At 33.2% G+C, this 16,468-nt stretch overlaps 1 protein-coding gene across 4 annotated transcripts in view; it reads left to right on the forward strand.

Annotated features, from left to right (window-relative positions):
* FNBP1L (formin binding protein 1 like) overlaps nt 1–16,468 on the forward strand; it is a 118,281-nt gene that overhangs the window by 55,911 nt on the left and 45,902 nt on the right. For all 4 annotated transcript variants that reach the window (XM_074262723.1, XM_074262724.1, XM_074262721.1 and 1 more), the window contains exon 2: nt 13,628–13,743. In XM_074262723.1, the coding sequence (XP_074118824.1) occupies nt 13,628–13,743 (116 nt within the window). The remainder of the gene's footprint in view (nt 1–13,627; nt 13,744–16,468) is intronic.

Below are 16,468 nucleotides of genomic sequence, written 5' to 3' on the forward strand. Positions count from 1 at the left end.
GTAATTTATGGGTTCTCCCCTCCTCTAATTATGTGAGAATATTATTGTGGACACTGAACTGGAATATAATTTTGCTGTAACTCTTATTCAGTTGAAAAATCTAAATTTGAAGGATGTAAGAAGGTCTACTTGACAGGGTTACATAATTAATTTACATTAGCCAGGGTACTGAGTAGACTACACTTTGCATATTCCAGGAAAAACCCCAAGGAGTTAACAGAAGTACTTAGCCCAATACTTCTGAATGGATTGAACTCTTCCTTTCAAATTACCTTGCTCTTCTTGTCTCTCCCCTCTTGAATTCACCCCATTTCCAGCTTTTTCTTTTCCATTTCTTTTTTCCCTCTCCTCTTTTTGATTTTTTTGGGGGTCTATTTCTTATCATTTTCTTTCTGTTTAACAGCCTTTACCATCTATCTTTATTTTCATTTATTTATCTGTAGCTACCTAAATAGGTCTAGGGTGGAGAAACCAAACATTGGAGGTAGGTTCATATAATTACAAATTGTTCCATCTTCCTTCACACTGGGCTTTCAGTTAGGTAGTTGCACACTGTGGGAGTTGCCTATTCTGAGATACCCTCAAGCTAAGAATGACAGCTTTCTCCATAGCTCAGCTTTCCTTAGCTTATTTCCACTTCTTCCCTTCCCTGGATTGTAAAGAAAGATCAGTATTTATACTTTACTCTTTAATACATCAGGAATTAATGGTATAGTCTCCCATGCTCTTAGATCCTTTCTCTAATTTCAGCTTGTGCTGAGGGAAAAATGTTTCCTTTCTTTCTCTTATAGAATTTTGGTCCCTCCCATTCAGTAAGCAAACAACTCCAGCTGATGGCCATGGAATTTTATAACAAAGTTAAACAGCACAGAAATTCAAAGTAAGCAACCAGAGAATAACTTGCCTAATGGTGAGGAGACAAAATTGGCTCTTCTTCCCTCTAGCCCTTCTGCTTTGAGACAGGAAAGAAAAAGAAAAGACACGAAGTGAAAATGGTTTTACCTATTAGAAGAACAGAGCAGGAGAGGAAGAAGGAAAGAAAGATGTTAACTTGATTGGTGTTACCGGCTCCAGGATCTGTTGACCATAACTTTACTCCTTTTCATTGGTCACCACATTTACACATCTTTCCCTCTTATCATCCTGTATTTTGTTTGGCTGATGACTTTCAATGTTCCACTTTCCTCCATATATTAAATTCTACTTGCAACTTGGTTGATGGCCAAGGACTTCCTCCAGAATAAAAATTGGTTTCTCCGGCATGGGTGGTGCTCCTTGTGGTACCTTTGGCTTTTCTTGGGCATGATAGAGACTATCTTTTCTCCAGTTTCTTCTCTCCATCTTTAATTCTATCAGCCCCTGAGCTAATCAATTCTCTCTTCCTTTGTTCAGGCTATTGGGCATATCTGACCTGGATTCCCTCCCCTCCTCCCTCTTCATTGACTGTTGACTCTTGTTTCTTTTTATCTTAATATGAGTGCTGCTCATTTTTCTCTGAAGGCTTCCGGGATTCCCTTGTTTTGAGCAACTTTTTCTAATCACATTTTTGTCGATCTTAGTTACCCATTTATTTAACTTGTATTATTGTGTCACCATTGTTTAAGAGTATGTCTGCTAGAGAATTACCTGCAGATAGATATGCCGGTTTACCTAAACTTTACATCGTTTCTCAGAGCCAGCATAACTATGCATCAAGAAAAAAAAGGTTAATGTTTGTTAAATGGAATAAAGATATATTTTTCTGTCATTTTGGGGGACATGGTTCTGTGGTACAGAAAAACAAGTTCTCTATGCTCAAAAAGTTATCAAACTGTGTACCCTTTGACCTAACAGTGTTTCTACTGGGCTTATATCCCAAAGAGATCTTAAAGAAGGGAAAGGGACCCACACGTGCAAAAATGTTTGTGCCAGCCCTCTTTGTAGTGGCTGAAAACTGGAAATTGAGTGGATGCCCAACAATTGGAGAATGGTTGAATAAGTTATGGTGTATGAATGTTATGGAATATTATTGTTCTATAAGAAATGATCAGCAAGATGATTTCAGAGAGAACTGGAGAGACTTACATGAACTGATGCTAAGTGAAATGAGCAGAACCAGGAGAGTATTATACATGGCAACAACAAGACTATACAATGATCAATTCTGATGGATGTGGCTCTTTCCAACAATGAGATGATTCAAACCAGTTCCAATTGTTCAGTGATGAAGAAAGCCATCTATACCCAAAAAGAGGACTGTGGGTGCTGTGGGTAGCATTTGTACTCTTTTTGTTGTTGTTTGCTAGCATTTTATTTTGCCCCTCTCCCCCCACCCCTTACTCACTAGTTTGATTTGACTTTTTCTTGTGCGGCACAATAATTGTATAAATATGTATACATATATTAGATTTAACATGTATTTTTATGTTTAACATATATTGGACTACTTGCTATCTAGGGCAGGACATGGAGGAAGAAGGGGAAAATTGGAACACAAGGTTTTGCAAAGGCTTATGTTGAAGAATTGTCCACACATATGTTTTGAAAAATAAAAAGCCTTAATAAAGGGGGGGAAAAAGAGCAAGTTTTGGTTCCAAATTTAGAGTGCTTTCATTCAGATCTTCCCCTGGCACTTAACTACTGGTGATGATTTGGGCCAGCCTCTTACCTTTCCTGAGCCTACATTCTTCACCTATAAAATCAGGAGGATGAACTAGAGGGCTTGTGAGATCCCTACTTGATTTAGATCTTTGATCTACTGATTACTTTATCAATGCAGATGAATAACTACCCTGCAGCTTATATGCTTAGAGAATTATTTGGAGAGATGAAAGGATATGCCCAGGGCCATGTTGCCACTACTATCAGAGAAAAGACTATTTGGGTTTCCTATGTTTGAGGCTTATTCTCTTTATTGTTTCCAATTACTAATTTAATTGGAGTCAGCTTTCTTAATGCTTTTTCCTCTCGATTCTTGAGTAAACTAACAAATTGTTTTTTATTTCTGTGTGGTGCCTAAGTAAGTAGATATAGTTATTTCATGCTTGTGTGTTTTTTTTTTTTTGTTTTTTGTTTTTTGTTTTTTAAAGTCATTTTTAAGGCATTGATTCAGTGGCTTAAAAAGTTAGTTGTTGGTTTATATTTGGGATGTATGTGTGGGGAAACAGGGTAACATTCTAAAACAGCATCAGTTTGGTATTCAAAAATGCTGGAGAAACTTTGGCAGAAAGACAGAGCACTGAGTGAATCCAAACTGAGACAGCAAAGACATTGTTCTGCTGTTCAGTGAAGGAAATTTTTTTTTTCCTTTTTCTTAAATAGTTTTGACCTTTGTTGTTTTACCAAAAGTACCTTTTTGGGACTTCATTTGGATGCAAGGTAACATTTTCAAAGTTATTAGAAAAAACACAAAGAAAATAAGACAGCTGGGAAAGTTGTAATTTATTCTAGGATGTGAAAATGATTTTTGAAGTCTTTCATTTTAATATGAAATTAGATTAGAGAGTAAACGAACAAGTAGATAAAGAAACTGACTTTATAAGTGACTCTTATTTTTCTGCTCTGTCTGCATAGTTGACTGGAAACAATATATAATATGTTTAATTTATTTTGCCCAGTGCTGGTGGATAATTTGGGGTGGAGGTTAGCTTTTAATTAAGAGTATTTTCCTTGTGTTAGTATAGTGAATCAAGTGAAATAATCTTAAACCTTAGTACTAAAGAGTGGTGAAGAAAAAGCAAAAGCAAAGCAAGGATAGTTTTTAGAGATGCATTTTGAAATAAGATACAAACTTTCTAATACAAATATTGGGAATTGTGGGGGGAAAATGGTTAGAAAGGAATGGTTAGAATGGTTGTGCTAAATTGGACTAATTTGGCAAAGTAGAGCTAGATCATCTTATAACAAAGAGATAAAGAAAGAGACAAATTTCATGGATGATCTTTTTGATGGCATGCGTGTTAATTTTCTCTACATTTGATTGATCGGATAGTTATTTCTGCATACCTAGTATATCATAATTCTTTTTATTCTTTGGTTTTTTGATTTCTTTTCTTCCCTTGTATTGGGTTATCCAAGTGACACATTAGAAATGGGTCTACCCAAAGCATCCCAAGGATAGTTCCATTCCCTTTAGAGAATTTTCCCCCTTCCTAACATGGGTAGAATATAACAGTTAGATCCAGAATCTTAACACCAGCTCTTTCCTGATATTTTTGCTGAGAATTCAGAATCCTGAGGACTTGTAAGATATGGCTAGAAATAACTTTTTTTCCTAGTTACTCTCTGGACTTTTCCGTCTTGACTGCTAACTACATTCTCATTGACACCCTTGCCTTGAGATCAGAGGAGCCTAAACCGTTGAATTCACCCCTGATTTCTTGCCAGGGATCTTTTCCTCCTTTCAAGATCTGTTCTTCCCACACTTCTTGAGGATAGACCTATTTTCTTTCTTTCTTTTTTTTTTTTTAATTTAAAAATGTACAAAGTTTATTTGTTTTTTTCTATTAAAATAAAAATTAAAAAAAAAAACAAGATTCTGAAATAAAAAGGCTTTTATAATTGCAGTTCAGTGGCAGTTCCCTTTTGTTTTTAAAGATGTAGTGGGAGGGGGCAGCTGGGTGGCTCAGTAGATAGAGCACCAGCCCTGGAGTCAGGAGGACTTGAGTTCAAATCTGTAGACCTATTTTCTTGTATTTGTATCCTTGGTCATAGTGCCTGGCATATAGTAAGCACTTAATAACTGCTTGTGTGCTCTCCCCATTTTCTCTCGCTCCTCCTTCTCTTTCTCTCTGTCTTTTTGAAATAAAATTTAAGTGCTTTTGTAATTGCTTGAGACACCTGCGGCAGGGAGAAGAAACTTGCCATCTATCTATTAAAACTGTCCATTTCAATTGTGGACAAAGCCAGGATTTGAATCCCTGTCTTCTGATCTTAAGTCTAGCACTCTTTCTATTGTACTATACTGTCTTCCCAAAAAAAAGTAAATATGAGATAAATTGAGGAAAGAGAATACTAAAAACTAAAAAGCTCTGAAAAATCTTTAGGTGTGTGACAATACTGAACTAAACCTTGAAGAAGATAAGAATTCTGTAAAGTGGGAGTGAAAAAAAGCAACATTTCAGAGGTGGGGGACAGTCTTTGATCTGGACTTATGATTTTATCACTGTAGTGAATTATAGTCTAGGAAATTCCTACCCATACATATCTTTAATTTTTTTAAAAGTAATTTCTTTTCTTTTATTATTATTATTGTTATTATAGCTTTTTATTTACAAGATATAGGCATGGGTAATTTTTCAGCAAGTACCCTTGCAAAACCTTCTGTTCCAACTTTTCCCCTCCTTCCCCCCGCCCCCCAGATCGCAGATAGACCAATACATGTTGTATATGTTAAATACAATATACGTATACATATCCACACAGTTATTTTGCTGCACAAGAAGAATCGGACTTTGAAATAAGGCATAGTTAACTTGAGAAGGAATTCAAAAATGCAAGTGGACATAGGGATTAGAAATGCTATATAGTAGTTCACACTCATTTCCCAGCATTCTTTTGCTGATGTAGCTAGTTCTATTCATTATTGAACAAATGGAATTGATTTGGTTCATCTCATTGTTGGAGAGGACCAAGTCCATCAGAATTTATCATCATATAGTATTGTTGTTGTCTATTGGTGTATAATGATCTCCTGGTTCTGCTCATTTCACTCAGCATCAGTTCATGTAAGTCTCTCATGCCTTTTTGAAATCTTCCTGCTGGTCATTTCTTACAGAACAATGATATTCCATAACATTCATATGAATCATTCATATGATCCACACATCAGCATTCAACAACTTATTCAGCCATTCTCCATTTGATGGGCATCCATTCAATTTAGGGCTTCCACAAACAGTTTTGCACATGTGGGTCCCTTTCCCTTCTTTAAGATCTCTTTGGGATACAAGCCCAGTAGTAACACTGCTGGATCAAAGAGCATGCACAGTTTGATAACTTTTTAAGCATAGTTCCAAATTGCTTTCCAGAATGGTTGGATGTATTCACAATTTCATCAACAGTGTATCAGTGTCCTAGTTTTCCCACGTCCCCTCCAACATTCTGCATTATCTTTCCCTGTCATTCTAGCCAATCTGAGAGGTGTGTAATGGTATCTCAGAGTTGTCTTAATTTGCATTTCTCTAATTAATAATAACTTGGAGCATCTTTTCATATGACTAGAAATAGTTTCAATTTCTTCATCTGAAAATTGTTCTTATCTTTTGACCATTTATCAGTTGGAACATATCTTTAATCTTAAATTAGATCTTTATGGTATTGCTTAGTGGTTCTGATTTACCCAAGGTCAGTCTCCATAGCTTAACACAAAGCCTGACATGTGGTAATCATTTCAATACTTGGCTGACTTGAAAAAACATCTTGTGAGTAGGCTGATGAATTGATTAGAGAAGTGCCTTACAGCCTTGCTGTTGTGATTGTGTAAGGTGAATTTGTAGTGGACCTTCTTAGCATGAATTTGCAATTTTATTTTATTGTATTTTTTTCGTGTTTCAGCTGCTTGTGAATAAGACCAAGGGAGCAAAGACTATAGTTGGTGTTAGGAGATAGGAAGGATGTGTAATGATAGAACAGTTTAATGTTCCTGAGGATACAGGTGAAAGAGAAGGAGAGAGCAGGGAGGGTTGGACCCCAAGGAGTAGGACTTGAGTTCTGCATAGGATGAGAAGATGAGAGTAGGTAGCTTTATTTTCACGTAAGTGACCAGTGATAAATCAAGAGAAAAGCTGTTTGACTAATATGTGGGGGGAGCACCATTAAGGACCTTGTGAAGTAAAAGTCATTTAGTTGTTTAAAATAGGAGGAAAGATTAGAGATAAGTTATTAGATCTTGGACTACTTTTTCCTCAGGGGCCTTTTTCTAAGAAAAAAGACAGTGCTTTATCTTGACTCCTGTGATCATCTCACATTATAGGAATTGAGACTAAGGATGGATCAAGCCATTAATGCTACTATTATTATTATTTAATTTACTGAAATTATAACTATCATTTTGTAATATTCTACTAAGCAGAAGAAATATTTATATTAAGTATGTTTTGTTAATACTTTTTTTGCTTAAATTTTCTTTGATGTATAGCAGCTTGTAACTTCCTTGAGTGCTAAAAGTTCAGCTTTTTTTTTCTGTTACTTGTTTTTGCAAGACTTTTTGTATCAATTTTAAGATAGTTTTTTTTTTATTATATCCCTAGTACTTAGTATAGTGCAGAGCTTCTTAAAATTTTCCAGCTGACAACTCCTTTTTGCCCAAGAAATTTTTGTGATTTTAAGTATATAGGTATGTAAAATCGGTATCCAAATCAAACACTGATAATAAATCATAAAGAAATTTATTTAAAAACAGTTCTTTGATTTACATATAATTTTGGCATTTATTAAAGATAAGAACACATTTGCATACTGAGATGGATGTTTATTTTTACGTAAAAAATTAAATCGTGATGGGAAATGTGCAACTCCCACATTGTTAGGCAAATATGGGGTCACCCATAGTTAAAAGAAATTTTGGAATAGTGCATAGTACAAAGAAGGTCCTTTAATGAATTCTTAGTAAATTATTTTTCTTCAGAGGTTGTTATTAGAATGATTATTAGCTCTTGAATTGGTCATTTTGATTACTTGAAGTAACAATTGTTTCCTAAGGTCAACATGTGTGTGTGTGTGTGTGTGTGTGTGTGTGTGTGTGTGTGTGTGTGTGTGTGTGTATTACACCTTTAGTCCTTCAACTCTTGATTGATAAGGCCCAAGAATGGACTACTATTTCTATAGTGACTCTATGATGCTTGTTCTTCTCTCCCTCCTTGACTTAGTTAAATAGCAATGGAGGTAAAGAATCCCCCTTTTCACCTAGTCCAAAAATATCTAAGTGAATGAATGAATAAATAAATGAATGAATCTGGGAGAGGGAGAGTCTCAGGCTTTCTGGTCAGAGCAGAATGTTTGTTTATATTCAATCTAAGTCAATCTGGACCCAAATAATGATCAAATGGGGCTTGACCTAGGATTCATGCCAATAAGAATCTGATTAGGTTTGATTTAAGGCAGGATCTTAAGAAAGAAATCTAGTCAGTAAATTCCAAGATATCTTGGGAAGGTTCAGAGGTGTAGGAGAGGAAAAAAAGCTTACCAGTATTTGTAGGTAAGAATATGGTATTCTATATGGGCAAAGGAAGGGGGGAGAGGTTGTTTTCCAAATGACCAAGTCCAGTTTTGGGGCCAGCTTTATTCAGAGAGGTGATTGTTTGTCTCTTGTTCTGCAAGACAACCATGACATCAGGGAGGTGATGCAATGACATGCAAGTTAATTGGATTTGAGTGAGGAAGGGCTGTGCCAGGTTACCTGCCACACTATCCCTAACAACTTGGCAATGTAGCACATAGAATAGTGAACTTGAAATTAGAAAGACAATGTGGCTAGTTGTAGTACCCAGCAGTCCACTTACTATCTCAGCTTAAATTTCCTTATTTTATAAAAAAGGAATAAAAGCACTTACCTGACAGCATTATTGGGAGCATCTAATGAGATAATGTGTAAAGCAAAATTTTTAAAGTTTTATATAAAAGCCAGCTTTTATTATCATCAGTATTTTGTCTTTATAACGAATACAGCAGAAAATCCCATTTTGTACAAGATAGAAATGTTAGGAATAATTAAGTAAAATATTTGCCCCTCTGATAAACTAGAGAACTCATCATTCACTCGTAGCTAGTATAACCTAATTTTCAGGTTCAAAAGGTAATAACTATTCTTGTACAGAATACAATAAAAGCAGTTGTATTAAACTTTTTGATGGAAGATGTTTTCTTTACCCATTCATAATTAGAAACAATTAAACCTTTGAAATAAAATGAGAATTGAAATAAAATGAGTGAATGATTAATAAGCAAGCCTGTGCTTTCTTCCATTTCATTTGAAGACATTTTTAAAATCAGAAAACTTGAAAAAATATTTCATAAATTTCCTGTAGCTCTTTTCATAAGTAGTCAGTCACTTTATCTTTTTGCACCAGAGTAGCAATTTGAAGACTTTGCATTAATGTGTTTAAAGCACTTAGTTCATAAAAAAATTATCAAATATCTTAAGAGGAAATTTATATTACTAAATTATCACTATTATGATTTGTTGTGTTATTAATATAATCATTATTCTATTGAAAGTTTTCATTTATTTTTTAGTTCATCACTAAGAAAAATTATTATTTTCTTTTTTCTGAAACTTTGATGTGTGTTGCCCTTAGAAAGCCATTGTGTTTTACACTATTTATTATAGAAGTATACTGAGTATACTGCCTCAGTTTGGTCATAAATTATGCCAAGATTGGCTTTTAATTGTTGTTAATTTTTTTTAAACAGTTACTTCTTTTAATAATATGAAAGATTATTTGTAGCTCCTTATTCCTATTTCTTGTTACAAATGATTGTATGTAAATTTGCACTCCTTGGGTCCAAATTGCTGAAAAGGTTATGTTTTTAACTGTTGCTCAAGTCCAGTATATTTCTTCTACATTTTGTTATTTGATTAAAAGAATCATTTGCATAGAAAATTTCTTTCAATGTTCTATTTTCATCAATTGATTTGCAGAGTAACATTTTCTGTGGCGTCAATTTCCACATCATATCACAATATATAATTAGATACCGAATATATAATTATATGTTATACATTCACACATGCATATAGAACATAAAGATTTTTAAAGAAATAGCAAATAAGTTTAATGATTTCTGCTTTGTAAATATCATTTGAAATCTAAAATACTATTTTGTCTTTTATACTTACTTTCAAATCATTATTTCCCTTGAGATTATAGACTTTTTTTTCTCCCTACCAAATGAAATGTTATTTTTACTAGGTCTACAAAGTATCTCCTCTGTGGTTTGGTAAATTAGGGCTGAATTTGTAAATTAATTTAGATACTGTCATTCCCATGTACATCAAATTATTTATAATGTCATTTTTGTTATAGCTAAGAATTGGAAACAAAGTACTGGTCCACTGATTGAGGAATGACTAAACAAATTATGAAATGTGAAGATAATGGAATATTATTGAGTACTAAGAAATGATAAATGGGGTGAATAAAGAGAAGCATAGAGAGGTTTACATGAACTGATTCAGAGCAAAGTAAGCAGTTCTAAGGAAACCATATAAGCAATGACAACAACAATGTAAATGGAAAGAACAGTACATCCACCAATCAAAAATAAATGTAACAAAATTATAAAGATCAGGCATGACTACTGAAGTGCGTGCTATTAGGGGAGATGGAAACTCACAGGTGTTGAGCAGTTGGTAGAATTTTCCATTGTTAATATTTGTAGTTATTTTAAATGAGATTTTCCATTCTATTATTTATTCTAGTTTTTTGTTATTATTTTCTTGTATTGCTTTTTTGTGCTGTGTGTGTGTGTGTGTGTGTGTGTGTGTGTGTGTGTGTGTGTGTGTGTGTGTGCTTAATCTTAGACAAGTCATTTAAGTTTTTTAGACTCCAATTTTCTTATCTGCAAGTAAGGGAGGTTGGACTAGATGGTAGATCCTTACAATCCTACATTAATGAACCTGTGATTCCGACTTTACTTAAGCTATTGCATCTTGTTTCTTTGTTTATTCTTGTTTGTTTCTTTGTTTTACTACTTTTTTATTTTACTTGTTTTTACTGTTTTGTTTTACTTTTGTTTGTTTTACTACTTTATTAGGAAAACTTGTGTTTCTCCTTGAAAACAATGTTGGCTTTAGAAACCATCTACTTATATATTTTTAAAAAGATCATTCTATAGCTATGCTTTGTAGGATTTTTATCACAAAAGAATATTGCATTTTGTCACAAATTTTTTCCTTCTTTATTAGTAAAGAGTAGTTTTAGGTGTTTTTGTTACAAGGTTATTTTTTTTTCTAATATTGAATCATCCTTGCTATATAAATCTAACCTTCTCTCTTTTTGTTAGTTGCATGATCTGACAATACATAAATAAGGCAATTCAGTTTAATTTAAAACTTTAACATTGAAACATTTAAATGAGTTTTATTACTACCCTGGAGCTATGTTTTTAAATAGTTTTTTTTAATAAGCTTATATTGCATTTAATACAATGAATGACATTGAAAAGTGTTACTGTGATAACACTTTCTTGTAAAAATCATGTAATTTGGATCCTAAAAACTTTGCATTGAATTGCAGCAAGTAAGGTGAGGCCTTTGCCACTGATGGGATAGTGAGAGACTTTGTCCACATTGAGATTTTACTTCTTTTGTGTATACCGAGTTAAATAATTTCCCTACATTCATTCAGTTTGTATTGCCAGTTTTAGTCAGTATGTCACTTTACTAGGTTTACTTGTGGTTTACTTGTGATGATTTTAATTTTAATTTTGTTTCCATTGAAAAAAGTAGACATATTTATGTGAGGCAGTTGTATTTGGGAATTATCCATTTATTTTGTCCATTGTTTCTCAGTCCCCATGAAAAGATTTCACTCTCCCTGCTCCCATTTTTTCCAAACTATGCCATAGATTTTTTTTGCTATGTTAATATTAGAACTGCTCTGGATATATATATATATATATATATATATATATATATATATATATATATATATATATATATATATATATATATATAGTGTGTGTGTGTGTGTGTGTGTGTGTGTGTGTGTGTGTGTGTGTGTGTGTGTGTGTGTGTGTGTGTGTGTGTGTGTGTATATGTGTGTGTGTGTGTGTATATATATATATGTATATGTATATATATATGTGTGTGTGTGTATATATATATGTATATGTATTTATATGTGTGTGTGTGTGTGTGTGTGTATATATGTATATGTATATGTATATACACACACACACACACACACACACACGAGATGGAACCCATTTATGTTGAGTTCTCCGTAAAGGAAGATTCAAGACAAATTTATGTCATTTATTATTATTCCATGTTCTGTGTTTTGTTTGATATTTCTTTTTTGGTATTTAGGTGATTTGGTAGATAGGATGTTGGTCTTGGATTCAGATCTTCCTGCCTCTAAATCATAACTCATACACTTTACAGACCTGTGATTCTGGGCCAATGTAGTTATTATCTCATAACCTCTTTTTTTTTTTTCTGATTTAATTTTTGAATCTAACTTAAAGGGCTGTTGTGAGGATACAATGGAATTACATATACAAAACATTTTCTAAGTTTTAGGGCACTACATAAGTGTTAATTACAGTTATTATCCAAAACAATAATAATTTATTTTGTTGTTCACTTAATAACCCAGACAAGTAAAAAAAAAAATCTGTGTGCTGTACATATCATTTGTTGAATCATCATTTTAAGATTTTTATATTTTAAAGCTCTTTATTTTGCTTTATAAATATCATAATGTTAAATCTGTGTGTGATTCAGATTAGTTTCCAAGTACAGATGAGAAAATGCACATTTCTTCCATTTTTTTCAGAACTTGAAATATTAGGAATGTGAAACATTGCATAAATCAGACTCAGTTGTTGTATTGGGTAGTTTTACTGAACTGTTTTTTTTTTTTTTCTTCACTTCTCTTTTAAAAATTTTAAGAAATTAAAGGAGTCGAGGAAGAAATATATTAAGAAATGAAGATGATAAAAAGATACCCAGAAATGAGAGGGAGAGTGAACACAAATATTTAAGTATCAAAAATGTAGTTTTGCTATCTCCTATGCCAAATAATTGGGTAAATACATTTAATCACAAAACAGGAGGGGGCAGCCAAGATGGTGGAGAGGACACATGTTTCTTTCTGACCTTCTGATCAGTGTAATGACCTTCACACTAATTATCAAATCCAGCCCCTGAATTAGTTCTGGACTGGCAGAACCCACAAATATTGGGAGTGTAACAAATTACCAGCAGAAGATAAATTCAAAGCTCTCCAGAAAAGGTCTGTTTCAATCAGGCATGGAGGGAGGCAGGCCAAGCGCAGGCAGACTGACTTCAGACCCAGGGCTGTGGCCTGGTAGAGAAGAACAGATTTCAAACCTGAGGAGACTAAAAGCAGATCATCTCCAGATAAAGCCCCAAAGGGTGATATAAGTTAGTCTCCATCACACAAAGCTCTCCTAGAAGAAATTATAAAACATCTTAAAAGAAAGCTGGGGAAAAAAAAATAAAGGAAACGAGAACTTTACAAGAGGATTTGAAAAAGAAAACACAGAAATTATCTAAAGAAAATTTACTACAAAATAGACTTAGTGAAATGGAAGCATATAATTTCCTAAAAAATAGGTTGCCAAAATAGAAAAAGAAAACTCCTTGAAAAACAGAATTTGTGAAATGAAAAAGGAAAATAACTCCTTAAAAATCACAAAACAGGAAGTGAAATAAGTGAATTTAGGATCAAAAGTCTTGATTTTGAAGCCAGATCCTGCTTAATTAATATTGACTAATAGTTAATTAATGTTTATGTTTCTTTGGAAAAATAATTACATTTTTCTGTATTTGTTTCTGTACTTAGAAAATGAGTAGGTTGGACTAGACGACTACTCAAAATTGATCATCTTTTATCAAAAGTTAAATATTTGTGAAATAAATATTGAGAGTTTTAATGCATTATTTTTTCTTATTTTGTAGGATCAATTTGATAATCTAGACAAGCATACACAGTGGGGGATTGACTTCTTGGAAAGATATGCAAAATTTGTCAAAGAGAGGATAGAAATTGAACAGAACTATGCAAAACAGTTGAGGTAAGTTAATTTTCTTTTACTCTATTAAAAATTCACAACTAATGAATTATTATTTTTAAGAGATAATTGGCACATAAGTGTATATTCAGAGGAGGAAGCTTATGTTCTTAATTTATATAACATCATTTGTGCTTTTCATGTCAGTATGACCTACCCTCCATTTGTTTAGGCTTACTAATATTGAAAGGCCATTTTCCTTTTTTGTTATTAAACATCAAAGACTTTTTTTAATATAATCTTGAAATTGGAGGACACCTTAGAGGTCACCAAGTATAACTCAAATCCAAGCAAAAATCTCTTCAATATCACTGATAAATCAATTGGGTCATCCATCTTCTGCTTGAAATAATAAACTCCAATATACTCAAAACCATTCTCATTTGGAACAGCAGTGACTATTAGAAAGTTTTTCTTTCTATCAATCCAAAATCCTTTTTTTTTTTTTTCTTCTCTCAATTTTCATCCATTGTTTCAATTTTTTCCTCTGGGGCTAAGTACAAATAATTTAGTCTCTTTTTTTAATGACAGCTTTTCAGATATTTGAAAATAACTGTCACATACCCTCTAAGTCTTCTTTTAGTTCAACCTAAATATTTTCATCCAGATGAGCTTTTGGTTTGATTTTTGTTCCACCCACTATCCTGGATGTCCCTTTCTGAATGCACTCAAATTTATCAATATTATTCCTGAGGTGTCATACCTAGAACTGAATATAATACTCTAGATATGAGTTACCCCTAGTCTAGTGGTCTTAACCTTGTTCTGGTGACTGTTTCTTTGTTAATGCAATTTAAAGCCATGTTAGCTTTTTTTTTTCCCTTCCATGTTATATTTTTGACTCATTAATCTTGTACACTACAATTTCTGAATTTTTTTCCTATAATCTATAATTTGTGGAGAAAATACACATCTTCTATTTACGAAATTGATTTTTAATATCATTTAGGATTTCTTATTTGTCTTCATTACATTCTATCTTCAAAACTTTGGTTCATTTTTCTAGCCTTTCACAATCTTTCTGTATCTTGATGTTGTTGTCCATTGTATTCTCTATAGTTCTCAGCATTAATTTTTCCTATTTTTCCTAAGCTGGTAGTATACTTATTGGTTTAATTCTGATGCTCGTTTGTATAGAAGATTGCTCTGTTTTTTCATCCTGGGCCAGTTTGGTGGCTGGTGGCCCTCTGTTCCTGGGGGGCTCACCATATTGCTACTGGATACCTGATCAACTTTACCACTCTTACAGCTCAGAATTCCCTAATTCCCTAATTCAAATCTTCTAGCTTTATCCTACTATCCTTTATCCAATAAGAATTGCAAATATTGGCCACCATACTTGCACACAGATAAGTTTAAAATCAACACTTCTGAATATCCCTTTACCTTTTAAATTATTATTTTTTTTTACTTTTTCCCATTGAGGAGAGTTCTGCTTTCTTTTGGAGAGGTATAAAACTCAGTCCACAATAACAGGATAATAGGCCATCCTCAGTTCCTTTCTAAGAGAATACTAAATGGGAAATTTTATTTCATTGTATCCATTTTTCATTTTAGAAACTCTTTCAGTAGTTCTTGGAATCATAGGAATGTAAATGATATATTCAGAGCTGTAAGGAACACCAGAGACCATCTAGTCTAGTCCCCTCTTTTTATAGATGAGAAAACTGTGGTCTGGGGAGGTTAAATGACATATCCAAAATCACAATGACAGGACTAGGATTTGAAATAGGTTCTCTGGTTGGAGCTGTTTTAAAGATAAGTTTTTTCTTGTTTTCTTTCTTTTTTTTTTTTTAAACAATGTTATACATATTGGAGTCAAATGATGTAAATATATATATTTTTTCTTAAATTCCTTTGATTTTACTTTCTTCTTGGCCTGTCAGCTATGTGGAGGAAAAGACAGGGATTTGGAAGACAATATGTAACTTTATAGTCATGTGTTCTTTTTTCCCTTAAGACACTTAAGATGCCTTTTTACTTGTTGATGTAGTTATTACAGCATTCGATTTAACATTTGTTTCCTTGAGAAGCAATGGATGGAATGAACTTCTTGGAATTCCAGCTCTTTTGTCTTTTTTAATCTGTTCATATAATCTCTGCAGAGTCTTACATTTAAGAATAGTTTTCTTTAGAGTTGTTCATCATCATTTTCTCTCCACTTCAAGTAAATGTTCCAGAATTTATCACTGAGGCTATAACCTGATATGAATATTAAATATTTTTCCACTCTTGACTTATATGAAATAGGATCAAAGAATGAACTTATAAGTATTAAGAAATAAAGTAAGCTCAAAGAAATGTATGTATGTATTTTTGCACATATTTTATAATTATGCAAAATAGACACTGTCACTTAAATGAGAAACAATTCAATGAGAATAAATATTTTTAAAGGCAGAGCCAAGATGGTAGAATAGCAGGAAAGAAAGTTCTCTATCTCTCTTTCCATCTACATCTCTTTCAGATTTAGCAGATGCACTAGATTAAATCTTGATCAGGAAATACAAGAAAAAAGAATCATAATGAGTAATTTTTCCAGCCCACCGTGGCACAGGGAGACAGTGAGGGCTGTGGACAATAAGGACAGGGTCTATCTAGAATTGCACCTCTTCACAAAGGCAAGAAGAGTTCCCAGATTCAGTCTAGAGAGCCCTAAACTTATATATAGAGTATAGTAACTTTTCATTTGGCAGTTTAGTCATTCCTTGCTCAGTGGAGGGTCACA

This window comes from Sminthopsis crassicaudata, chromosome 4 (genome assembly GCF_048593235.1).
Source record: "Sminthopsis crassicaudata isolate SCR6 chromosome 4, ASM4859323v1, whole genome shotgun sequence".
NCBI lineage: Eukaryota > Metazoa > Chordata > Mammalia > Dasyuromorphia > Dasyuridae > Sminthopsis > Sminthopsis crassicaudata.